At 41.0% G+C, this 26,464-nt stretch overlaps 2 protein-coding genes across 17 annotated transcripts in view; both read left to right on the forward strand.

Annotated features, from left to right (window-relative positions):
* Positions 1-13,250, forward strand: part of lrrc7 (leucine rich repeat containing 7) — a 154,864-nt gene extending 141,614 nt beyond the window's left edge. For 7 of the 12 annotated variants that reach the window (XM_086268044.1, XM_086268041.1, XM_086268039.1 and 4 more), the window contains 6 exons: positions 794-913; positions 1,048-1,258; positions 1,446-1,696; positions 3,083-3,175; positions 6,855-6,929; positions 9,609-13,250. In XM_086268044.1, the coding sequence (XP_086124170.1) occupies positions 794-913; positions 1,048-1,258; positions 1,446-1,696; positions 3,083-3,175; positions 6,855-6,929; positions 9,609-9,719 (861 nt within the window). In that variant the 3' untranslated portion in view covers positions 9,720-13,250. Of the gene's footprint in view, positions 1-793; positions 914-1,047; positions 1,259-1,445; positions 1,697-3,082; positions 3,176-6,854; positions 6,930-9,399 lie in introns of all 12 variants that reach the window. The other 5 variants (XM_086268045.1, XM_086268048.1, XM_086268047.1 and 2 more) reach the window with 5 other exon arrangements.
* A 5,161-nt stretch (positions 13,251-18,411) lies between these two features.
* The window catches only part of LOC147309625 (discs large homolog 1-like protein), a 112,781-nt gene continuing 104,728 nt past the window's right edge, over positions 18,412-26,464 (forward strand). For 3 of the 5 annotated variants that reach the window (XM_086269546.1, XM_086269547.1, XM_086269548.1), the window contains exons 1-4: positions 18,412-18,738; positions 19,805-19,966; positions 22,660-23,455; positions 23,623-23,719. In XM_086269546.1, coding sequence (XP_086125672.1) covers positions 18,720-18,738; positions 19,805-19,966; positions 22,660-23,455; positions 23,623-23,719 — 1,074 coding nt within the window. In that variant the 5' untranslated portion in view covers positions 18,412-18,719. The remainder of the gene's footprint in view (positions 18,739-19,804; positions 19,967-22,659; positions 23,456-23,622; positions 23,720-26,464) is intronic. The other 2 variants (XM_086269549.1, XM_086269550.1) reach the window with 2 other exon arrangements.

Raw genomic sequence — 26,464 nt, forward strand, 5'->3', positions numbered from 1 at the left:
AAGACACATTCTTTGTTTCTTTGCAACAGCAAAAAAACCCCAATATAAACTATAAACATCAGTATCTGAAATGGCAATAGACCAAATTGCTATTTCAAACTTTTTAAAGTTTCAGTCGCTATTTCTGTGAATATCTCAGTGGTTTGATGTGGGCACGGCTCATTTAGGCTTCAGTCACACAGGCCTGGGGACCAGATGGTGACAATCTAGCAACCACCAGTTGGTCACTAAGAAAAACTGTGTATTCTGCAGTCACTTCTCGAGTATTTGTAGGAGGTTGCTGCCAGTCACTGGTTGAAATAGGTTGCAGGTTGCCATTGTTTGCCAGCAGTTTATATGGAAGATGGTGATTTGTCTGCAAAAGTAGTACAACTGGGGAAAAGTGCTACACAAAATGGAAATGGAGTCTAAGTAAAATTAACGCCTGTTGAAATGTGTTACTTTTATTTTGAAGGGCATTTTACTTAGACTCCATTGGCATTTTGTGTTACAATTTTTCAAGGTTTTTTCTGAAAAATTCCTCTCATTTAAGCGGGTTTTTAGGGGGGCTTTTGGTGTGGGAAAAAGGGGGAATCATAAAAACAATCTGTTCACGTTGAGCACGATATCACAGGTTTTATCACCGCCTAACATGACTTCATCTCGAAGGAGAAAAATCTGTTCCAGCTCTGTTCATTCTTCCAACTGAATCTCAGATGAGCTGTCTGAAACTCCAGGAGATAATAGGAAGACATGACTGGGGTAGCTAGAGTTTAATGTTCATTGTCAGTAATGACCACTTTGTCTCTTTCAGACCCCGTCTCAGCAGGGTGGCGTGCTGGACAATGACCAGGAGGGGGTGTCAGGAAGCAACCAGTGGGCTCCCTATTCACTAGGCAGGAGGGACGTCCCACCTGACAACCTGTTAAAAAAGGTGAGACCTGTTCACATCTCAGTGAAGCATCTCATCTCTGTTTTTATGCTGAGCATCTTCTCAGTGATAAAGATAACTATTTGTGCAATTACTCTTAATCACACGTTACATGTATTCCCGCTCTCCTTCCACAGAGCGCCCATTCCCATAACCCTTCCCATCAATCACACAACACCATGATCGTCACTTCCTCTTCCTCCTCCTCGGCCACTACACCTCATCGTGTGGTGGGTCAGCAGGGCTACGATGGGATGATGAACAAAGGAGGCCAATACAACCAAGGGATGCAGCTGTCAGTGGTTCCGTCTGGGGGGCCGGGACAGTACCAAGGCAACATGTCCCAGGGTATTGGCAATAAAATCATTTTATTTCTATTTATAAATGTTCACAAGGAGACTTTTTTAAGCAAGAATGTAGAAATCTTGATTAGCAGCAGTAATCCATGGGCCTCACATTAACAGCATGTACACATATCTATTTTAGAAGCTTTGTTTTAGAGTTAGATGCTACCAGCCTGTTTTTCTCCATACAGCCCCTGGACAGGCCTACCCCAGCGGTGGTCTGCCTATGGCCCTGTCCCAATCCGGAAACCAACCCCAGTACAACCCCCATACCTCTCACACCTCCCATCAGCCCGCTACCAATCCTCAGTACCATGTCAACCAGGGCATGGGCCATAGCAACCAGGTCGTTATGACCACCCACACCAACCCACGGCCTCAGAGCGCTCGCTGCCTGTTGCAGACTAAAGGCCAGAAGAGCACGGATGGTTTTCAGGAGCAGGTATCTGTCTGTCTGTCTGTTCATGTGTCTGCCTGCACCAACCACACCAAAAGCAATATTGGAGGTCTTTTCAAAAATGGGCTCTTCTAATATTACTATATACAGTATTACTTATACTACTATTACGTATGCAGTATAGGGGAAGGGATATTTCCGTAGCAGTAAATGTGAATGCTTTGATGGAATAAATATGCTCCTGCATGTAGGGTTACCTCTCAGTAACTAATTTCAGCTTTGTTTAGCTCTATCTTTACTGGAAAAATAGTTCCCCTCAATCTCCATGATCCGCTGTTTGGTAACTAACCCGCAAACTAATCTCTCATAGAGTGATTAGTGCTTGTTTACATCAGTTTCATTAATAGGAGGACACGGAGGGTTCAGATTAGATGCTCAGTTTCGCAAGGAGAATTTATTGATACCAGATATAACCATAGTTACCGGAGTTGTATTTTCACAGTAGCACTCACTCTGTTAATAAAAAGAAAGCTAGACTTTGCCCCTGTGGCATCACACAGTGGTTTTTTGGAGTTCTGTGTTGAAGCTTGACGATTACGGCGCCATCCTTCGCCACCTTTCTTTGGATGAAACCAAAAGGGTGGAACACTAACTTATCAGCTAACACTAGTTAGTGTTCTCTCACAGACTAGCTAGGTTTATTCAAAGATTTGATGTGTATATCATACAAATACCTACTAGTGGCTGCTAGTTTGTGCTAATTACAATTAAAAACAAGATGCTGAAATATTAATTTACAGATTTACAGACTTGGATGGGCTGACCAGAACCAAAAACCAAGTCTAGATGTGTAGCTTTTGACAGGCTGTAAACATGTTTTTTTTTTTCTGATATAAACTAGGCCAACATTGGAATCCATGGGGAATTTACTCACTTTTGGAGCCAGCCTCAACTGGCCATTTGGGAAATTGCAATTTTCCCGCCCGTACAAGATTAACTTTTAAACTGCAGACCTTGCTTTGCTCTTGGATTAGACCAATACAAGGCAGCAGTCAACTAAAGGGGGAAATCTTGAGATATCTCATGCTTCTAAATGCAATTTTAGCCACTTGACTGCAACAGCCTGGGCTGAAACATTTTAAAAAGTGACAGAGATGGGATTAAATTAGATTAGACCTTTCAAAGCATGAGATTAGAGTGCCAGTTGAGGTGGGAACCTGAAGATCTAAACAAAAAGCAAAGATCTCAGTGCCTCAGCTGTTGCTCCATAAAAGACCTCCAATACAGCATCACACACGAGCGCACTTCCACATGTTGTCTGGTCACTGTCTGTCTGTGCGGTGATTTTTCACAACTTTGTATTTCACTTTCAGTTGTTGTCTTGTCTTTTCTTTTCTTTTCTTCCTGTATCTCTCCCTCCTCTCTCTGTAGCTGTGCGTGAGAATAGAGAAGAACCCTGGTCTCGGTTTCAGTATCTCTGGTGGCATCAGTGGCCAGGGGAACCCCTTCAAACCCTCCGACATGGTACGACCTGACCCGGCCTGCCAGCCAATCGCAGCCTCCCCGGTTTTACCTCAGAGTTGCCATGGAAACTGCTGCTTGTTACTGCAGTGTTTTCTTTCTCTGTCTGTTTGTCTGTCTGTGGGGCAACCGCTTAACGTGGTTCGCTGTGGGTGTGTTTGAGTGCATAATGTTACATGTAGGGCTGTGCTATTAATTTGGTAAAGAAACACTAAGGTGTGATTGGGGGTGTTTCCAAAACTAAATCTGAGCATTGTTAGACTCACTAGTGATTATGATACTTGAGTCTGACATACTTTAATTTTAGGGTTGTTTTGATGTGATCTAAATACCTGCACAGCATCCAGGGCAAAGCTCCTTGTTTGGTTGGTCAGCAAACTTTAAACAGCTATGTCCACATGCATGCAAATATAAGATAAGCCAAACTCTCTTATCATTCCTACTTCTGAGTCTGACAGTGTCTGTCAGTGTATGCCAGGACAGAGAGCCTGTTGGGGTTGCAGCTCCCCAAGGCCTGCTGCACATGGCAGTCTGTCCTAGAAACACACTGCTGCAGTCAGTCTAAAGGAGCGATGCTGCTCGTGGTGCTCTGACTGCTATTTTGGGAAAGCTGCTCAGTTCTGGGACACCGTGGGTGATTTCAGATGTTCACCACTTTGATCTAAGGACAGGGTTATATGACAGATTTTGACTGACTGTTATTCTGAGCAACAGAGGAGACGACTGCCCTATAAATAGAAAGCACACAGAAAGAGTGCTTTCCATTGCACCCTTGCAACAAACGGGGAAGTTTCTTCCGAGTCGGGAGTAGACTGATTATGTGGAAACTGTCAGTTCATCATTTTAGTTTTTGAAGCAGACAACTGGTGAAACAGTTGCTGACTCGTGCAGTTATTTTAATCCTCCCTCCTCTGCTTGTATCCATAGGTCTTGCACTAGCTGCAGTTTGTACATTATTAATGCCGCGTTACACGGGCAGAAAATGGAGTCAATGCAGATGAACATTTTGTCAGAGGAATACGAGATAAGGTTACGTTATCTATCCAGTTAGTGTGGAGCAGTGGGCATTGTGGAACACTTGGTGACGTTTCACTTTAGAACCGAACGCTTGCTTTTACCATACATACTGTGGCGTCCGGCGAATGGCGAAAGTGGACGTGTCAGTCAGTCACTGCTCATCTGCTGGATATTCGCAGTGATTCCCACTGAGTCGTCAGCATGTATGGTTCAAAGGAAATGTTCTAAAGTGAAATATTGATTTAGATGTCCCCTGTGTCATGTTATATAGCCTGTATGTCTGCTTTATCTAACTAACCCACAGGGTCACATGGAGGGAGCAGATGGAGGATATTTGTCTGCTGTCAAAGTTACAGTGCCGGGATACAACCGCAACTGTTACAAGCATCCTCCTCTGAATCCTTGTTCTCGCTGTTGTTTCATTCACACGTGAGAGGCATCAAGCGGAAGCCATTAACGGGTGCTTCGGAGTTTTATCAGCGGTAGTCACCTCGGGCGTCAATTTGTCACCAAATTCAACTCAAACTAGAAGCAGATGCCTTTGATTATTCTTTGAATCTCTTTTCTGGCCTATTCGTGAGAGTGTATCTGTTTGTCGTCTGATGTGTTTGCAGCTATTTTTGGTTAAAGCCAGTGTTAGCTTTCAGATGAACTTGAGGTGAAAGAGTTAACAAGGGCTGTATGTTTGAAAACAGCTTGACTACTAAATTATACATCTGTGGTTTTGGATCCCCAGAGCCTACTACAGCTGTGGCTATTCCACAGGGCTGTGGCTCCCCCTGGTGGACAGCTTGTTATTTGCACTCATGCTTTGATGGGTCTGGGACATGCCCACATGTCCAGGTGAATCACAGATGGTACAGTAGGAAATTGGTATCAAAACCACCAAATATAACACAACTATACAAAATAATTAAATCTATATTTGCTTTTAACTCTTTACCTAACAGAAAAAAATACCTTCTTTAAAAATGTAGCTTTATCTGTCTCTGTTTTTTGCAGAGAAACAGAATAATCTCCAGGCTAGATCTCCAAATAATTGAAAGTTTACAAAATATACCTCTTTAAGTACCGCTCTCATGTACCTGATGATAAATTTTTTCCTCTTTCAAAAATCTATCAGAAGTCATCAACAGGTGTCTAAAAAGAAGCAATGATGATAATAGCCTCGATGTTGGACTTACAGGACTCACTGAGGCCCTCTAAGCCACTGGGCCAGTTTTACGTCTGCCTAATTAGGACTCGGCAAGCAGAGACAGGGAATTAGTTCATGTATCGACCGGATTGGGATCTGGGCTTTGATCTTTGAGCTTCTCAGGGTCGGTTTAAGAACAGAAGACTGAAGGTTTTAAGGATCAGAACACGGATTTTATTATGTTTTCTTTTTGTTAAATCTGGGTCAGGAACATTTGAAAATCCAATTTTCTGTCCCTTCTGTTGTTAGATGTACTGTTGTTGCGCACTGAGCTGCTGAGATACAAACACATGTTACATGTTTAAAGGAAAAGTCTAAAATCCCCGTGTGAAACATTACTAATATTGTTCCCGATTGTGTAGAAGTTTTTTTTGGAGATGGAAGGATTTTGCAAGATGCTGCAGCTCTGTGTGCAACTGCTCTGTTGTGTGTAAATGTTTAATTGGTGTGACTAATGCTACACAGTTTTAGCCCCTACTAAACTTTTTTGTAAAGTACAGTGAGCTTCATATTAGATCAGAAAGGCCACGCTGTCGTACCCGTTCGAGGTGCCGACGCCGTAAAGAATGGACACAAATAACGGCGTCGTACACAGCATTTTGCAGGCAAAATGAAACCAGTTTGTATCCTGGTGAAGAAATTATTTTATCTGTATATGCATGCATGAGGCTCACTGTATACTAAATGTCACTGTTTTCACGTGGAGTCACTGAACTAACCCTTCCCCTGTGGAATTGTTTAACATGCAATATATGTGTTTGTTCTTGCATTCTCTCTCACAGACTGTAGTATGTAGGTGCTGCTGCACTCTCACTACTACACGTCCTATTTGTCACCTCTCTATGGCAAATATATCCGTGTGTTCAACACAACCTGTTGAACCGTGTTGAGTCGATACAGGTGCATTGTCCTACACTTTCTGTGTCCAAAAACATCTTTCAGCTCTCGGTGAAAAGATGTTGGTGTTTTTACAATCTCTGCCTTGGGTTATTGAGGGAAAATATGGGGGATGAATTTTTCTTCTGCCCTGCCCGCGACCTACTTCCTTCCCATAGTGAGAAACCCATCCCACGTCTACTCTTCTTCCCATAATCTTTAAATATTTACTGTATATATTTATATATTTATATATATGCCAAGTCTATATTGTTAAAAAGAGCTGCTAAATCTTTTTTGTCTCTTCGGGAGGGCTTTATCACCCAGTGTTTGTAAATTTTAAGAGAGCCGCTAATCTGAAGGAAACACAAGCACCTTACAACATAACAGTTTCAGTGTCAAAATATGTATGCAGTATTTGCATGCCTCTCCAAATTGTGAACAAAGAGAATGCTTTGATGAACTGGCCATATATTTAAAAGTGATTTATTTATTTATTGGGAGGGTTGGATATTGAGTTGAGAATGAGAAGGCAAAGATTCTAAACCATCGTGTCCCTGTGTTGTCCTAACGGTGTATCATTTTGACTTATAGGGTATCTTTGTTACTAGGGTACAGCATGACGGGCCTGCCGCCTCCGCCCTGCAGCCCGGAGACAAGATACTGCAGGTAACACCCGCTCACTCGCCATCACATAGACATCACAAACATCCACATCTTGTCCCTTCCATTCCCAGCCCCACCCTTTTTTCTTATTAAACTGTGAGGTGAAAAGCAAGGGTGTAGTCATCCTACTGAATCTTTATGTTAACTGTAGATTGTGTGTGTGTGTGTGTGTGTGTGTGTGTGTGTGTGTGTGTAAGGCTTTCCTGCTAAATATTCTACCTGTATGTGTGTGTGTGCGTGCGTGCCACCTCAAAATATCAAGCACCACCCCCCACATACACCCGTGCGCCTTTGAGTCAAAGATCACAGTCAGATTTAAGTAGCTTTTAGCAATGTGTCATTTGTTATTCATTGCTGTAATGACAATGGGAAAAGCTGAAATTGCAGTAAAAGTTACAAATGGAGCACATGTAATCTCATAAAAACAGCTGAACTGACTTCTAATCTACTCGGATAAACAAAACTGACAGGCACCTGAACCTGTCACTGGAGATCATCCTAAAGCAAATTACAAAGAGCATTTAAATCCCATAAAATGTAAAACAGTTGAACTGGACATCTTATACACAGGATAAAGGTAGGGTAATTGCAGATATACAGGTTCGCCATTGTAGTTTTTCAAGCGTGGGAAATAAATAAAATGGCACAGGAGATTTTTACAAATGGAAAAAAAAACCCTCTTTTTGCTTTAAATAGCTATTGGTTGGTATTTCCTACAAAGGTGCAGTGTTAGTTTTGTTCACTTGTGAAATGCCATCAGAGCACAGAATGTTGGGAGGAGGGTATTGAATCACACAAATGTGATCTACTAAGACGTACAGCTTAGTTTTCTGCAAATTGCACTGAATTTAGCACCAAAAGGAAGCATGTCAATTTTGGACCCTGTGTGGCTGTGATAGTTGCTGTTAGAAGTGTTAATTTGTTTAATGGGAAGAGGAGAGGTTATCAGAACAAGTGTGTAATTTGCGTAGGCGCACGGTTTAAAGCTTTGACTTTGTCCTGCAGCTCTTCACTGAGTCCTCACCGTGAATGTTTAATATTTCTGGTCCTCACTGAAACTGGTGTTTTAATGAAACAGAGCAGAATTGAAATGAGCCAAACTTAATGTGTAGGGAGAATCCCAGTATGAGGGGTATGCACACTTTTTAAAGGCTGTGAAGTTAGTTTTTCCAGTGAACACTGTTTTTGTTAGTCCCATTTCTACAGAGAGGTTGATATACAATTAAAGTGTGTTGGGTGTCTGCTCTTCCAGCAGTTTGACTGCAATGAACTATTTTTTCTTTTTTTTTACTGATCTGTGGTTTTACATCCATTACCAACCAAATTTAAAGGGCTGTCAAAATACAGCTTCTGGAGCTCAAACAGATCTGAAGTGTGTTAGATTAATGTCTCAGTGCAACCTTGCAGTAAAAAGCACCTTGAGGCAACCGTTGTTGTGGTTTGTTGCTATATAAATAAAATTTAATTCAATTGAGTATCTTCAGCCTCACACAGAAAAAGAAGTAATGCGCACATTTGCGAATGCGATAAACAGCGACTTCATTAACACGCGGATGGGTCAGGATCTGATGATAAATAATCTTTGTGCTCTACTACACATTGTAAAGGTCAGCTTCCTGCATGTTCACTGGATGAATTCTGCTTTACATTATGTGGTCTGCAACCCAGACGACCCAGAGAATGCCCGTCCTTATAGTTTCCTCCCGTATAATTTTAATTTTAATCCTTACATAACGCCCAGTGAAGCAGTGAAAACTCACTGTTTGACCACAGTTATTTACTGAACTCCAGAAGCAGGATGTCAGAAAAAGCCTGAATATCAGGTACAATATAAGTGGCTTGTGATGATTTCTAATTAAGTCAATAAACGTCCATGTTTTAGGACTAGCGACCACTTGAATAAACAATTTCAATGATCAGTAGAAATCCATGGGTTACGTCTTCACATTATTAGAAAGCTGTTCTTAATATAAAATAGCTTCAGCCGAGGCCTTAGATTTGAAAGCACCTGAACACAGCAGGTGGGTTATTTTTTTTAAATGTATTTTTACCCATGAACACAATCTAACATGGTTTCATTTGAAGTAAATATGAGTAAAACGATGTAAGTACGCAAGTACAAGTTATTTGGATTGATGTGCCTCGCAGCAATGTTTTCCCCATCAGCCAAATAATAATTGAACATCCGCCTCCCATGTAAAGCAGTCCAATTGAATCAATAAACAGTAAACAGCAACAGTAGAAATCGCACGCTACACGCATTTTATTGAGATGGATTGAGGTCAAAATAAGACGTCAGTGCTTTACGGTAATAGCTCAGCCTCCCTCACCCCCCATGTGCCATTCCTTTCATGTTTCCCTCTCTCCTCCCCCTTCATCTTCTTTCCACAGACTTACAGTGTAGCTGGATGAATTCATGTGAAAGCCCTTTTTTGTCTTTACCCCTTCTCTCTCTCTCTCTCTCTCTCTACAGCATGACTGTGTAGCTCCTCCTCTTCTCTCTCTTTTTCCCAACAGTGATGTGTTACTGAGATAATGATGGCAGTGACCCTCCATCCTTCCACAAAACACTCACACATAGACATGTGTATGGGAAACTTAAACGAGCCGCAGCACATATACCTCTATACACACGTGCACCCACACACATGCTGTTGACTGTGCTGCGTGTTTGCCTTGCAGGCTAATGGACATAGTTTTTTACACATGGAGCACGAGACAGCCGTCTCTCTGCTGAAGAGTTTCCCGCGGATGGTGGACTTGATGGTTCTGAGAGACAGCAGCACGCGCTAAAATAGTTTTTAAAAACAAACAAAACAAATACAGCAACGCTTCTCTACTCTGCTCATCGCCATCCCACGCCATCCCACCTGCCCTCCTCTGGAGGTTTATGGAACTGAAAATTGAGCCACATTTTCCCCCCCTTTTTTTGTTGTTTTTTTAAAACATTTTTAAGGGAACAGTCAGACATTTATTTGCCTATTGCTGGACCAAAGGCAAATACCAGTGCCAAATGTACCATAGGAAACATATCGGCTCTTCTGTCTACCGGCGGTCAGCGATCTGATCTGATCGACGGCTGGACGGACCGCAAGAGGACTATACACTTTAAAGTTCCTACAGGGCTGCTGCAGTTTGGATTTTGTGGTTGGTTTGTGATTTAAGCTGCCATCTGAGCGGTCAGTCTGAGTAGTTTTTGTCGGTTAGTTAGATTTTGGGATATTTTTCTTTCTTTTCTCCACTGCCGTCCATTGTGAATTTAAAGTATTTTGTTTGGTGTAGCACATGGTTCGCTTTCCTTGTTCTTCACAGCTTTATTGTTTCTTTCGCATCTTCCGTCTTTTTCCCCACTTTTCAGTCCTTTTTCTATCACCGTCTTTGATTTTCATACTCCTCCGATATATTTTTTGTTCTGTTCTGCAGGTTATTGCCTCCACTGTACAGAAATTGAAACTTAAGACTCTGCCTTGTGTACATACATAGAGATTCAGCTTGTTAGAACTCTCCTTGGGGCCTGAGCAGACAGCTCTTAAAAGTTTATGATTCTTATGATTATTGTTGATAAACTATATTCTCAATTCCCTCCTGTGGAAATACAGGGGTCGTTTCTTCAAATGGTTTTCTAAAGAGTATATCACCGTTTTATCTGTATAGAAAACACTTTTCATAGTTCATCACTGCTACTTGTTTTTTTTTTCTTTTCTCTTAAAAAAAGCTGTTGCTTGCACAGCTGTGCTGAAAGGAGCTAAAGCAATATTTCTGAGGCTCGGCCCATTGAGCTTTTCAGCAGAGCCTTACTTGTCCTGCAGTGCCATCTATTGAGCAAGTCATGCTAATGTTTACACACACTGCCATGCACATAAACTAACAGGCAAATACACACATAAAATTACACATATCTATTCTCTGCAATGTTGCATAATGCATCCCTCATTTTAGAATATCATTTCCATTATAAAACTGGTCCATTAATATTAACGGTGCCATCTTTTTAAAGTCCTGTCTTATGTTGTGCAGTGATGTCACATCCCTTTTGATGTGTTTATAAAGTCACAGCATGCTTTTACATCACTGGACACTGACAGATGTCCAGAAGCCAACAGAAAATGGCTGTCTCTACTCTCTAGAAGACTCTAGACGTATTAAAGCACTAAGTGCTGCTTGTTGATCTGTGCCATATGCAGCCTCCTCGGCTGTATTTACAACAATATCAGCGCTTTACCTCTTTGTGGCCCAGCACACACTAAAATCAAAAACGTGGCTTCAATGAGCCGGTAAGCTGTTCTATAGTCGTTGACCCGGCTTCAGCATCTCCTCTGCTGAAGTCTCCTGACCTTCGGCCTTCCTGTGGAAAGCAGTGTGAGACACTAATGCCCCTACAAGCATCTGCAAGGTTTCATTTTAGGAGGATAAATCAGATATCGTCTCTTTTTTTGACAATCGGGGAAACATCTGATTTGTGTCACATGTGCTTTCGGTTACACTTGAATTGTAAAAGGTGGTGCTGATTGATACTCGGCATACACGGAAGGCTTGCTGAATTTGCTGGTAAATGCTCAAACTATTTAAAAGAGCAGGGAAAATGAAAGTTACGGTGGACCTGATGGGTCAACAGTACTGCAATTTAAGAAAACATCTGCAAACAGAAAAATGCTACAAAAGGTCACGAAAGAAAAAATCTTGGAAGAACACAATGGAAGTGTATTAGGGGAGATAATAATGTGACAGAACCAAAACATGCGAAGGGTTGCACCGACACACGCTTAAACGAAGTGGAGGATTCTTGTGAGGGGAAAACAAATGCAAGGTACTGTGTGTTTAAATCGCATAATAACATAAATATATGTTTGCTATTAGCCGATCACTGTTAGCTTCTCACGTCGGCAGCTGTTCCGTCATGCTATTGTGTCCCCAAAACACTTCCGTTGTGTTTTGTGAGGGTTTTTTTGTTTTTTTGTTTGATTTTTAGCTTTTGCAGCCTTATTCCATTTGCCAAAGTTTCCTAAAATTGCAGTGCATTTGACCTCTCAGGGCCACCGTAGCAATAGACTCTATGTAAAAAAGCAAAAAGAGGAAAAAAAACAAAACACCAAAACAGATTGAAAGCCTTTGCTCTGTAGTCTGACTTTTATAGTCACGCTTGAGAAGATATACTGACTAAAATACAGAGTCTCTTTTTGTCTTTATGTAAATGCACCATGGGTCTTGAAGGCATTTCATGGCAGTGAGTTTTGTTCTGTTCTGCATAACATCTGATGTTTCATCCGGAGCGAACCATCCTTCACTGTCCTTTTGATTTCACTTGACAGGTACCCTTTTTGTGCCAACTCTCCAAATACGATTTCCATCACTTTGTCAATAGGAGACACAACACGGCACAGTTTAATCATGTGGTTAGGAGATTTAACCACAGGTACCTACCCCGACCCTATTCAGAGTTTGAAATATCAAAGATATTGTGATGAGAACAGAGTAAAAGGTTTGATAATATAATTATTTTTTACTACATGTTTCAGGTAATTCTTTCTAAATATATTGATATACCTTAGCTTTGCTCAAAAATTGTGATATTTTATAATGACACTTATAACAAAGTTATGGATGGAAGTACGCACAGTATGACTTGGAGACCTACACATGTACTATCCAAAACTGTATAAAATGTATTTCTACTGTAATTGTGAATTTGTGTTATACAAATATATATTATATATATGTATATGACTATTTAAAAAAAATTCAGTCATTTTCTATGTGTTTAAACTGCTAAAAGAGCTGAACAAATGAGGGCGGTGTCACTGTACATAGCTGTGAATGAAATCCAATTTAAAAATGACTCATATTGATTGTGAATGTACTCATGCTTTCTGCAGTACCTACACCTACCCAACTTGAATGCTGCTTCTTCTGTTGTGTGACAAAAAGTACTTTGACCTCCGAAGAGAGAAACGCTGTCGAGTTTATAAGTTGGACAAATTTTAGTGACGATTTAACAGAAACTATTTATTTCTTTATTTATTTGCACATGCAAGTTGAAATCCTTCCAGTTTTAAGTTTGAGTATTAATGCGGAGAAATGTAATTGCCGAAGTATATATAATATATATCATGTGTTTAGAATGCATTTTGCAGACGCTATCTGTACATACTATTTAAGATACAGTTTTTACAAAAAATAATATATGTATAAAATTGAAAAAATGCTGTGCAGCGATTATACTGGAGCCATTTTGGGCTTTGGGACGTACCATTTTTTCAGTATATAAGAAGTGTTTTGAATAATGTACTAAAGTCTCTATTGTACAAATAATAAAAATGTCACTATTGGTAATATGGGCTTCTCCTGGTGCACTGAGCTGTTTTTAGGAGGGTGGAGGAATAAAACAACACTTTTCTTTCCATATTTATGCGTAAGGAAAAGGGGAGGCAGGAGAAAGGAGTGAGGAAAAAAATGAGTTCAAATGCAGATGCGGGAAATGCAGGGGCCAGAATAAGGAATGAAAGTAATGCTGCAGTGAAAGAAGCTGAACAGAACAGAGAAGATGGTGAAAGGTGAATATGGGAAAAAGTGAAATGGGAAAAGAAAAGGAACCGATGGATAAATTATGTGAAGGAAAAGACAGTGATGAGGATCGCCTCAGCAGGTCTGTGGGAGATTACAGTTACCTCTGTGGATTAAACTCAGCAGGGCCTCTCATCATCTCTGCAGATGCTCCTTTGTCTCTCTGTCCATTAGGCTAACAGCCTGACTCCTCTTCATCCCTCTTGATCCATCCATCTCATCTATTCTTGACACTTATCTGAGCTGTAGATCGCAGAGGGTCAGCCGAGTTCTGACAGGTGCCTCACAGTGTGTCTCTTCTGGGGCTCAAAACCCACGTTGAAGAAAAAGCTTGGCGCATCGCGGTAAGTATGAAAATCTTACTAGTTCATGCACACAGGTTACTCTGCAATTAAGGCAAACGATTTAACATGATAATTCAAATCCAGAAAGTAGTAATTGGTTCTTGTTGGGTCTGTGCTTCCACAAGCCCCGCTAGTTTAGAGACTTATTCCTCATGAAGAACACAAGACGTAACAGAACATCTTCAACCGGTTTTTCACTCTCTAACGAGGGAAGTTTTGGTCAAGAACCAGCTCTTGGAGCTCACGCTCCTTACCTGTCTCATGCCCAAAATCCTTCAAAGAGCAGCTTCCCTCGCAGCTATTTATTGACAAACTGTTACAATACACAGCACAGCACAAGCAGATCCCTCAGTAAACTCCCCAATGGTTCTAAGACAAGGCACTATGTGTGTGTATGTGTAAGCACCTGTATGCATGTGCAAGAACGTGTGTGTGTGTGCATGACTTCCTGCTCACCAAAAGGATCATAAAAGCAGGAAGCAACATCACAAGAAACAGATCTTTCAGATAGGATGTATCTGCAATAAAACCTCCCCCTGCACAGAGTGGCTGGAGAGGTGGTCAGAGACAAAGGGATGTCTTGATCCTATAGATTGAACTCAGACTTACAAATTTAAGAAACCCAATGACAACATTCAACAATTAGACTTAACAGTTCTATATGGAAATCTTAGTTGAAACCAAAACGTTTTATGAACTTAACCAGAAGCCTTCAATGTATGTAGTGGGAATTAGTGAAAAGGAAATTTAATGAGAATGAATCAATGAGTTCATTTGTAGGCCAACGAAAATCCCAGCTTTGAGGAGTTTGCATGTTCTCCTTGTACTCTGGGGTGACTGACAGACTGATAAGACTGTCCAGGATGCACCTCGCCTCTTGCCCTATGGCTGTTGGGATATGATCCAGCCCTCACAGTGATCCTGAAATGGATGGATGGAGTCCATTGCCCTGTGTGTTCAGTTACTCAGCAGTCATTTTGTCTACATTACACAGTATGGTGAAGTACGTGGGTTGTTTTGTAATTTGCCATTTAAAATAAGGCAAATGGGTTTTTTTCTATATATTTTCAAATTTTTTTTAATATAATAAAAATTTATCCAAAAAGGTAATAAAGAAAATATGTAATTTCCTCAATGACGTCCAGTATTTTTGAATGCATCACAGATACATTAGTAGTTAGTTTTCAGTTTAACACATTGCACTCTAAACATGTGAGCAGCTCATAAAATATTTTGACTTACCTGCATAAAGTCAGCTGCATTGCTCAATCAACTATGTGCATCGTTAACATTCAATACAAATAAATGCACATGTAACTGTAAACAAACAACACTAACAGATATTTGTCAAGAGGAATTTAAGTACCTGTTGATGATGTGTGTGATGTGTATTTTTAACACATCTGAGTTTTTGTCTCTGCAACCAAACTGAAAGTTAGATGCCTTTTTTCTAAACTCTCTATCCGGTGGCAGGTTTGTACCATTCCCGACTGTTCTCTTGGCATCAGAGCCCACTGTAGAACAAGTCTGCTTACTGTGGTATCAGCCGACAATAAACAATAGAGAGTAACACCGCACACACACACACAGGCGCCCACACACTAACGTACATTCTGGCAAAAAGCAGAATGACGCCCTTTTGTTCCCTTCCCTCTTTACTCTGTCTTTTACACACTGCATTGGACAAAAAGATACTTCTGTTTGCCACATGACCAACCCACTTACACAATCATGCATGCATTTACTCCCCACTCTGACTCATATATTATACTGGAATCAGAGTGACTGCTGGCGAGAATTTGTAAGAGATACAGAGCGAGAGTTTATGTGCACCCACCAAAATGGTCAATAAGCTCTTCTGACCTAATCAATAACAATACCAGAGCCTGGGTCCATGACCTGCATTCAGCTGCTGCATGCTTATGCTGATGGAAGTGTCCCTACCACTGCTCTACTGTCCACATGAAGACACAGGCGCAGTGTGTCTCCAGCATGCATGAACTCTGCTTTTCTAATGTCACTCTCTGAATGATTTCATCTTTTTAGTCTTACGGTTGTCTCTAAAGGTGATTTATGCTCACCCATTAAACACACCACGTCACAGTAAAACAAAGATAAACAAGGCAGTGGAACAAAAGGACACCATATCATTTAGGAAAAGCTACTCTTTGGCTAGTTGGACGAAATGATCAATAACAGTTTCCTGTCTATTAAACCAAGCATAGATTGCTTTTCATAGTTTAACATATCCTGGAAGTAGAGCTCTTCATCTTATATATCTATATGTAACTTTTAAAAAATATAGGTTAGCTAAATTTAGCAAACAGGAAATAATTTGAAAATGACTCTGAAAGAAATACTAAAATTAGGTGATGAAACCATACCATACGTGTCCATCTACTATGTTGATGACCTATGTAAGAGATTAAATGCTTCCAGTCGCATAAGTGTGCTGCTTAAGGTAAAAGTGGACAGTTTATTGCCACTTCCTCTTAATAACTGACACAGTGACAGAGATACAAATGTCAGCTACATTCTTTAAAACAGAAAGCTTGCAAGAACCACTTAAATAACCACATTTATTAGTTTATTTATTTATATCCTTGCTATAATGATAAGTGCATGTGCATGTTTGTATTTACATTATCTGTTTCTTAATGGGTGTGCCAATGTCAATAAAACTTTGCACAAATATCATTGCACATACAGCAATTATACTTCACAGTGACCAAAATGTATATCTGCAACAGAATTTTGTTCAAGTCACAACTAAATACAAAATGAAGAATGTGAAAAGTGCAGCAGACCTGGCAAAAATTGCCCTTGGTGTAGGTTTTTGCTAGTTATGACTAATGAGTTGGCAAAATCTCTTCAGCTTTAAGTAACGACTGAAGCATTATGGATTCATATTTATTATTACGCTTACTTATTACTTCAGTGTTTCCCAGTACAGCTTGCTTAGCTTGCTGTTAGCTCTTGTGCTAGGCACAGCTTTTTGTGATGTCCTAACAGATGTGTCAGTGGTACAGATCAGGAGTTTGGGCTTCAGGTTTTCCTGAGCAATATTAATTGTACTTAGTCTGTTGCTTAGCAAAAATTAGCCAACAGGTGTATCTATTTTTTACCATCTCATAGTTTATGATTGGACATTGTCAACTGAGCTAATTGGTGTAGCAGGCAATAAATTAGCAATCCACCCATTGATCCATATAAAGTATATTCTGGGTCCAAAAAGCCAACATGGAAGCAGGAAATGAAATACAGACCCCAAAACTAGTGGGTGATATTGTGGTGGCATACTGTCTATGTGTAAAACATCTTGAGTGTTATGTTTTTTAAAAGGAAATGTTTCACAGTCCCACTAACCTGTCAGGAGACGTTTTAATTAATTATGAAAATTTACAGTTACATTCAAAAACACTACTCTATATAAATTTCCTCTCAAGGGTGGCGGTTAGTAAGTGTCAATATATGGCAATATATTCATTATTCGTCATGACAATGATCCCAAACACAATGCTGAAGCAGTAAATGCATGGGTAGAAAAACAGCATTTTTCTGGCTTGTGTAGCTTTAGGATCCCCACTTGATCACTGATAGCAAAACACCTCGCTTTTAAGAAACTTAATTCATGCAAAGGGCAAAGACAATAGGTCAAAAATACTGATAAATTTTGATTTCTATCACACAGAGTTTTATTTTTTTCACTGAATGGAGCAGCAGATGCTGATACTGATTGAGCATCCCCTGTGTCGCTCTGACTGGAATAGCAAAACTTTTTGCAACTCTTGCTCAGAGACAACCAGGAAACCAGGCTATGGCTCGCATAAAGGTAGAAAAGGAGGGACAACAGACTGCATGCTAAAGCTGAATGGGCATTATGGCTCTCTATATATACTCATATAGAGTCATTAGATTCTAAAGAAAGGCTTTATTTCTTTCCACTACTAAAGAGGACTTGCCTGGTAGGGATGTGGATCACTACAGTTTAGTGAGACAGGTCTGGTACAGGGGATGGTTTTCATCTACTCAGCACACTCAGTTTACCATGACAATATGGCTAAAACCACACAGGGATGAAGTGCCTGGACTTTTGCTGGGATTGCACCAGTGACATTTCAATTGGACCCCCTTGTATTTTTCTTTGTATGCACCCATGTAAGCTCCATAAACAGACATAACTGAGTGACAAGAGCCAAAGACTAAGCTGGGAACAGGAGAGGAAAGCTTTCATAGATTTAATGTAGTTAGATCAGTATCTGTAAACCCAAGTCTGTCCTCGGCATTGAGTGGATTAGATGTGGATAGGCAACCCAGAATAGACCGGGCTTTTATCCACTCCATACAATATGGCTGTTTAACATGACAATACCTGCAAGACACAAGCTCCTTATGAAGAGCCCCTCCAACCTGCTTCATCTGTGGTTTTGAGTGTGTGTGTGTGTGTGTGCGTGTGTGTGTGTGCGTGTGTGTGTGTGTTCGTCTCGCAGGACCGTTCAACCGGTCGGACGGCGTTTTGAGTCAAGTCATCTGGGTGAAGAAATCGGTATTAGTTTAACCAAATGGTGACACAGGGAGCCTTGAAGTGAAAGAGGAACAGAGGGAGGGGAAAAACAATCACGCTATCATTATTACTCCGGGTTCTAAGTCCACGCGGTGATTGTCAGCGTTTGTTGACAGTGTCTGTGTCAGTTTTCTGACACTTTTTTCAACACTTCATTGAATTATATTTTCTCTTAACTACCGGACAGGTCGGTGGTGCCTGTTGTGGTGACAGTTTGGTGTCCCAGTTGGGTGAGCAGGCTGTCGCGGGACAGACGCTCACATCTGTGATAACAGAGTCGGATCGGTGTGAGCCAGGGGAGGAGGACTCGGCGTGCGTGCCACCATGCCTGTGCGACAGAAAGGTAAAGAAAATACTTGTTAGGAAAATGGACTTTCGGTCTGTAGTTACACGTCTATCTTATAATACTTCTGTGTTAATATTCTTATCGTATAACGCATTTTGTGACACCGAACGTATCACTTTTAATCACTCAAAAAGGTCGCGTTGATGTTGCGCTAGCTCCGCGAGGCGCTCTTATGCGTTAGCGCACGAAACTTGTGTGAAACACCTGCACTTTTAAACGAGGAACTATTCAGTGTACGTGTACACGACTTTTAGAAAATAGCTCCAGGGCTCTTACTGCATACTCGGACGCTGTTGTAAATTCGGCATACATAATATTTAGACAACAACACGTTTGCTGTTTTTTGCAGTGAAATGCAAAAAACAGCAAAGCTGCCCACAAATAGAGCTCTTCAATATAAAAGTGCTTGCAGATAGATGCATAGAAATTGAATTGCCACCCTTTTAATTCATTTTGGCTTTACGTATTGTCATGCAAGTGTAAAGTTAATGTACGCACTGACACATTTAGTCGAAGTTTGACGTTGATCGTCACTGCTTCCGGTTTAATCAGCTGTTCAGAGACTGGAATTTGCAGCCTGCACCTTCCCTTACACCATAAACTCTACTACCCTTCTGCATGAGGACATCGGGGCGATATAAAGGATGGCAGTAAAATGTTATAGTTTATCTTTAATCCATAAAATGTGCAAATACACGGGTTATGAAGTCTTAATTACCATTTTAATTAAAAAGGCTTTCACTGATCATTACAAACCCTAATAGAAGTTGTGATCTAGTAGCCTGGAAGGAAAACACAGAGTCATCTACTTTTTTTCTTTTCTTTTTTCCCCAAACCACCCTTTTTTCCCCAAAGTGTCTTCATTCATGAAAAAAATGAATGAAGACACTTTATTTTTCAGACAGACATGCAGAAATTCTCGATTTTAACCGTAGTTATCTGCAATTAAAAGCTTTTAACATCGAGCGTCTCCTTGCTCTGCTTAAGAGCAGCTGGATATTGTGTTTTCCAGAAGAGATAAAAACCATGTTTTTTTCTATTTATTTATTTATGTTTTCTTTAGACGCCCAGCGTGCCCTGGAGCTGCTCCAGCAGTATCGAGCCAAGCTAGACCAGAGACAGCAAAAGGCCAAACAGGGACCTGTGGAGGAAGACCACCAGCTGCAGCAGTCTTTGGACAAAGTCATAAACGTCTTTCAAAGTCAGCTCTTCAGTGCACTTCTTGGTAAGAAAATTTGCTTTGGTCAGCTTTGATCAGATTTCCTGGATTTTGACAATTTAGGCAAACTTCTTTTATATTGACTTTTTTGGAAATTAAGCTGTGCTTGAAGTGCTTTCTGTCAGGCATTACGTGTATTTTATGTTTAATTTGCTATCAGTTTAACGCATACATCTGCATAACTTCTTGCACTTTATCTTAACACATCACAACATTTTTGCACTTCTGGTGTCTAACCATTCATCTTACGTGCAGATTAGTCCACATGCAATTATTTTATAACATTTTACATCATTTTTACAAAAGTAGAGACAGTGGTTTTGCCATTTGTGAATTACATTATGTTAGTTCATTGACTAATAAAACAGAAAGTTTCAGCAAAGGTAAATATCAGTTTTATCGATCTTAAAGATTTGAGCCTTTCGTTGGATTCTTCACTTCCTCTTCGCAATAATGCAATAATCTCAATGTTGTGCATGGATTTTGTTCATTTATCAAGATTCGTGTCTTACAGATACCAGATACCACACTACAAGCATCGTCATGCTGTGTTTGGGATTGACAGGGACTGACTAGATTTCCAACATTAGGTTTGCAGAAAATAGGCTGAATTCATGAACTGTTTCATTTCTGTGGGGCTGATATAGTTTTTACAAGATGTTTGAGCTGTGCTGTCACTGGATCCCTAACCAGAAAATGTAGAGCAGAACGTAGGGTGTCACAGAAAGCAAGCACCCACCTTTAAAATCTAAATCTATGTACAAATTCCTCTAACAAAGTGACAGTCTAACCAGCAAAGTTTCCTTTGATTAACTGTTGCTTAATCACACGAGAATCCTCATGGTAATGTTAATGGTGACAAACTGGTTTTCACTCCCAGGCCCCACCTGCTTTCTACCCCGCCCACACCTGTAGCTATTACAGCAGCGCACCTTCTCACGTTTATTGTGCCAGCGTTTGTGTGCTTGTTTATGCTGTTCACTCAGTTCCTCTTTTGAAGCTTGACTTTTTACTTTAACCAAATTGGATCTGATGGGTTGCGAAATAATGCTTCCCCTGTTTTGTTGCTTGATATTCTTATTGATCCTTCTTTCTGGTAAAGATTAGAGAAGACTTTGTGTATGGGTTTGCGTTCCTGCTGCTTGCACTGGATTATTCCACTATTTACATTTCACTGTCCTTTTTTATTCCCCCTTATCATCTGTGTTATAGCCACCAAACTCATTTGAGATGTGCTTACAGGATGATATATGATTTAGTGCAGAACTATTTGTCAGCTGTACTGTGGATTAGGGGAAGCGAACCATTGCTAGTAATATTATGTCGCCACTAGAGGTCCTCAGAGTATTAGCTATGTTTCATTAGGTAACGCATTCTCTACTGGTGTACTCTGAGATATGGAGCCTCTTTGTGACCATCTCGGTTTTGCTTGCATCTGAATAATTTAGCATATACTATAAAGTAATAGTTAAGCTCTGCTGGAGCAGCTTTTTTTTTAACATCTCAGCCTCTGTCCAGCTCACAGTGGGGACTCCCTTAACAAATTTAACCAATCCTGGGACAGTTGCAGGTAGTTGTTTTCAGAACATAGGGGCTACATTTAAATAGGGCATTCATTTGTTAGCTGCCAACCTGCAGTTGACTTAACAGTCACGGCAACATGACTTTTAAGGGAACAACTGACTGTAAATAAGAGGCAAGCATTTCCCCATATCTGCACCTTTATCTACGGCCACTCAGTAACTAAACCTGTCGTACTGTATAACAGGCTCTCTTACACCCACCGGTACCAAATCCCGACACACTGGAATACAAAGCAGGCAAATCAGGTCATTCTACGGGTGGAGTAAACTTATCAAATCTCATCTGATAAAATTCACTGCAAACAAGTTAGAGAGCCACACACAGAAAACAAAAAAAGCTGGACTGTATACCCGTCAAGATTGCCAGGTTCTTAACAAATAAGTATTTATTGGCCTTTTTGGTTAAAACTGGTTAATTAGTGGTGATGCTTCGACACTTAGTGATGTCTGTTCTCCCCAAGCACATCTAGCTGTCATGGTGGCCTTTCCACCATATTCAGTAGTTACTTTAAATGCAGACATATACCTAATAAATACTTAGGTAGATGTCTAATTACACTACCTTTGAGGTGCAAGTCCTGAGGATCATTCATATTTTATGCTTTTTTGGTGTGTTTTTCTATCCATCTATGTTTTTCCGGCATTGGCATTGTGCTTGGTATTAGCTGGTGGATCAAAATCTGACAGTACTTTTCTGTGTTCATAATTTCATCGGTTTTTGACAAGATCCCCAACGCCACCGCCTTCACCCCGTCCAGCCTACAGATGGCTGTAGGCTCTTACTATTGCACCTCTCTCCTGAGAGAATGGCTGGATTCTTCATTCTTCAGTGAACAGTTGATGGATCAACTGAGGGAAACTCTGGCTCTTATGAAGCAAAATATAATGAAATGTGGGGTGGCCCCAGACTTTTGCACAATATGATTTTTAAAGGTTAACTGATTATAAATTACACCATGGATTTATTTTTATTAATGATCAACTAATCTGTCTTTTGGTGAATAAATTAATGTATCAATTAAACACTCACTGTTTGCACTCAGTGATTTGCCCACTTCTGTAGGGTTTAGTTAATCACTACACCCGTTCACATTGTTACTTTCCTCCTTTTTCCAGATATCCAGGAGTACTATGAGTTTACCGTCCTTGCAGACAGTAAGTGCTCTGCGGACAGTCCCAAGAACCTTGCTGCCTCCTGCTGGCTGCCAGCAGAACCCTCAGCCCAGCCACTGTCCTCCACAGGTCCCTTGACCTCCAGCATTTCTGATGGACAATCCCAACCCAAACCACTCGTCTCCAAACCCAGGTCATTCAAGTATCCTGCGCCTCCAGTACCATCAGCAACACCAGCAACAAAGCCATCTTCGCCTACAACACAGTCCAGCACACCTGAGTTGCAGCTGGCCAAAGTGAAGTACCGTGCTCCTCTTCCTCCTGCTCAACCGGGGGGCTCCAAATCATTTGAAGCGGAGACTTCTAAACCCAGTGTCACAGTTAGTAATGCAGAAACCTCGACCGGCTCCACAAATACATCTCCTGGAGTGTCGCTAAATGGAACAAAGCTCACTGCCACCAGCTCTGGCGTTTCTTCAGAAAGCTCCACCAGCCCACAAAGCATTCCTGCTTCTTCTGACCTGGTGACAGTCTCAGCCCTCGTCTCGAGCACCATTCAAGGCCTTGTGTCTCCAACTGCTCCGGTCAAACCTGCCCGCACCAGGATCCCTTCCAGCACAAGCCCAGGTCCCAACAAAGTCACAGATTCTGTCCCTACTGCTCCTCTGACCAGCAAGGACTCAGGATTCAGCAAAGTCACTCCCATTCCAAGTCCGACTAGTCCAAGCCAGGGAAAATTCACCTTCAGCGGACGCAGGTCCACAAGTCCTCCTGGACAGCTGAACAAAGGACCTTATGCGTGAGTGCAGTCTCTGGTAATATGAATGTGCATTGATTGCTAGTGTAATATCTTTATATAGTACTTCAACATGCTATTAGGAATTTAGATATAGAACAGAACACTAATGGACACATATTTGGAGTTCACCTATTTGCACCCTCCCTTGATCTCTTTTCTCCAACCAGCCCAACCAGTCCTGGACCAGGACAGGGCCCTTCCACTAGCCCAACCCATGGTCCAGCCCTCTCCAGGCCACCCACGAGCCCAGTGACCCACAACAAGGTAAGACATCTCTTTATGTTTTGTTGTAAGGACCACAGGAAAGCTGCAGCAAATCTGTCTGTAGCTGACAGAAAATGAGATAGAGGTTGTGTCACGAGTCTGTAGCTGCAGACTCTTGGAATTTGCAGTGTGAACCCAGATGCAGATAAACAGAAGCAAGAAAACGAAATCTTAAAGGCCGGAACAAAACAAAGGCAAAAGGAGACCATAAACACTAAGGAAACTGTGAGGAAACTAAACTAAGAATACTTAGAACGAGACTAGCAAAACTGAACACACTGAACACAGGATGTGAGACTATCAAAATAAAACAGGAAACACGTTTTAATTGATTATGTTGTGATTGTTAAACTATTGACTTTGAAAATGACATTTTCAGAAGCTGTTAGAAAGGTTCCTGAGAAGTGTTTATGAGAGACACCACGTCTGCTCTTGAATCAGTGCATCGAAAGGCTTGTGGTGGCTGCAGCAGGCAGAATAAGATAGACAGGTTGTTTATACAGATTCATGCATTGCATAATATGACAAAGGGAAACAGGTTAAGTAACGTTTTAATAATCTGGACAGTCAGCAGAATGAGGTCAGAGGGTTAACCCTAACCCTTGGGTAAACAGGGATTGATGGTTTCCTTTAGTTTGAGCTTTTTGACCGCAGGCTTGTTGCTGATGACTGAACATAGAGCATCATTAGAGTAATGTCATTGTGCTTTTTTCAGTGTGTCTGTTTACTAAAGTTCTGCTCTTTACATGATGATTGAATTTGTGGAGTTGGAAGCATCAAGTTTTCATTTTTGATCACAAAAATGGGTCAATTTTCAAAATGTTAAGTAAAGCCCAGCCAATATGGAAACTGAGCAATTATTTTTTTGTTCAGAGCGTACCGAGCCTCATCTATCACGCAGTATCTTGCCCAAGCACACTTCATGGATTGGAGAAGAATTAAAACTTTTTGATTAGTGGATTATTCAATATGGAGCACACTTTTGTTTCCTTTTGTTTATTTTTCTGTGTTTTTTAAAAATTATTTTGTGGGCCATTTTTCATTTGTTCTAACGGGAACGAAAAAGTGAAAATGACACAGAAAATAGTTCAGGATTGACTCAAACCCGGGTCACCTGTTCAACCACGTTAGCTGTACCTGTGCCCTCATCTCCTGTGATTATTCTATAGCACATGCAGAAGTTTGTGCAGCTCAGGTTGATGGAAATAATGATATGTTGCTATGCTCATATATACTTTTCCTGTAATGTCACACCCACCTGGGACAAAACACAGACTTTCTTCTAGTCAAAATGCTGCATAGCTAACATGTACCACTACAAGCCACTCGCTTTGTTTAGAACTGCTATACAGCTGAAAGTGTAGCAATGCATGTAAACACTCTTCATCTAATTCTTGTTGTAGTGGCCAAAATTGCACCATCCTTTTCCACAGCAGCCCACATTACACTTGGTAGGTCCTTTAAACTATTCAAAATGTTACTGCCTTGCCATCATGACCTTGTCTAACTTTAGCCAGCTAATAAGAACTCACTTTTGTTTGGATAGTGAAGAATGTTTCGTTTTTTTTTTTTCACCCCAAAGCTATTAATAATGATTCTGGTTATCACAGCCCAGTGCAGACAGACTGACCACTTTCTGTTGGCAACGGAGAGCATCAGGAAAAAACAACAATGAGTGCAAGCACAGGAATAGGACAAAAAAGTAGAGCAGATACAAATGCACATGTGAACTCGAAGACATGTTGCACATGTTCATGCTCTGCTGCAGATGTGAGTGTTAGACATGGATTTGCTTACTCCAACTTTCCCTTCTCTCTCAGCGCCACAGGTAGTGTATAGTATTTGCTCTATATTACAGCATTTACTGTATATTGTACACATACAGTATATTACAGTGCCAGCTGTAGTAATGTTGTGTATCAAGGAAAAGCAAAAGAGTCAAATCGCAGCTCTGCGTGTAGCTTTGGGCTACATATGGAGCTTTAACTTCACCCACAGTCAAAAAGTTGAAAGTAGAGCATCCATTGCTATACCGCTGTTACTGTTCACTCAAGCCCCCCCACTTCTGCCAAACAGAGACCTGACCTGATAAAAAAAAGCAGAGAGTGGTGTGAGTGTGTGTGAATCTGTTTGTGTATGCGCTTATGTCTGTGCATACACGTCTGTCAGTGTGAGTGTTTGCCTGTGCATCCATGTGTGTGCGCTTCTGCGGCTGTCTCCAGACGTTTGCCGCTTTTTTTTGTGTGTGTTTGCGTGTGTATGTGTGCTGAGTGTTCTGCATGCGTGCCGATATATATTCTGAGCCATGCACTCTTCGAGTTCAAAATGTGGCTACCAGCTGCCATAAAACGAAGAAAGCAGCTGGAAACCAAGAGGGCGGGTCGAGGTGCATCGGGACAGACTCGCCATGTTTCTGATTCGGCCTCTGTTTTAGGAGAGAAGTCCTATCTGGCTGCTCTGATGAAAGGACAGGTGGAGAGGACACAAGAAAGGGAGGAGAGAGAAACTGAACGATGAAAGGAAAGGAGGAGACAGAGACAGACAGACGGGAAAAACATGCCACCAAAAGCAGCAAACATCTGATTGGTGGAACAGGAAAGTTGGAGCCACGAGATGTTTTGGTGAAAGTTTGCCAGTCGAACTGGTGAGGATGGATTGCATCTGTATCCTCACTACCAAGGTGAGACACGGGAACAGAGCAGGCTACTGTAGAAAGTGGCGGAGAAGACAAATCAGGGCACAGGA

Source organism: Aulonocara sp. 'chitande type north' Nkhata Bay, linkage group LG17 (genome assembly GCF_057382095.1).
Source record: "Aulonocara sp. 'chitande type north' Nkhata Bay isolate Kocher_YH1m ecotype deep benthic linkage group LG17, A_spYH_male_GT1.1, whole genome shotgun sequence".
NCBI lineage: Eukaryota > Metazoa > Chordata > Actinopteri > Cichliformes > Cichlidae > Aulonocara > Aulonocara sp. 'chitande type north' Nkhata Bay.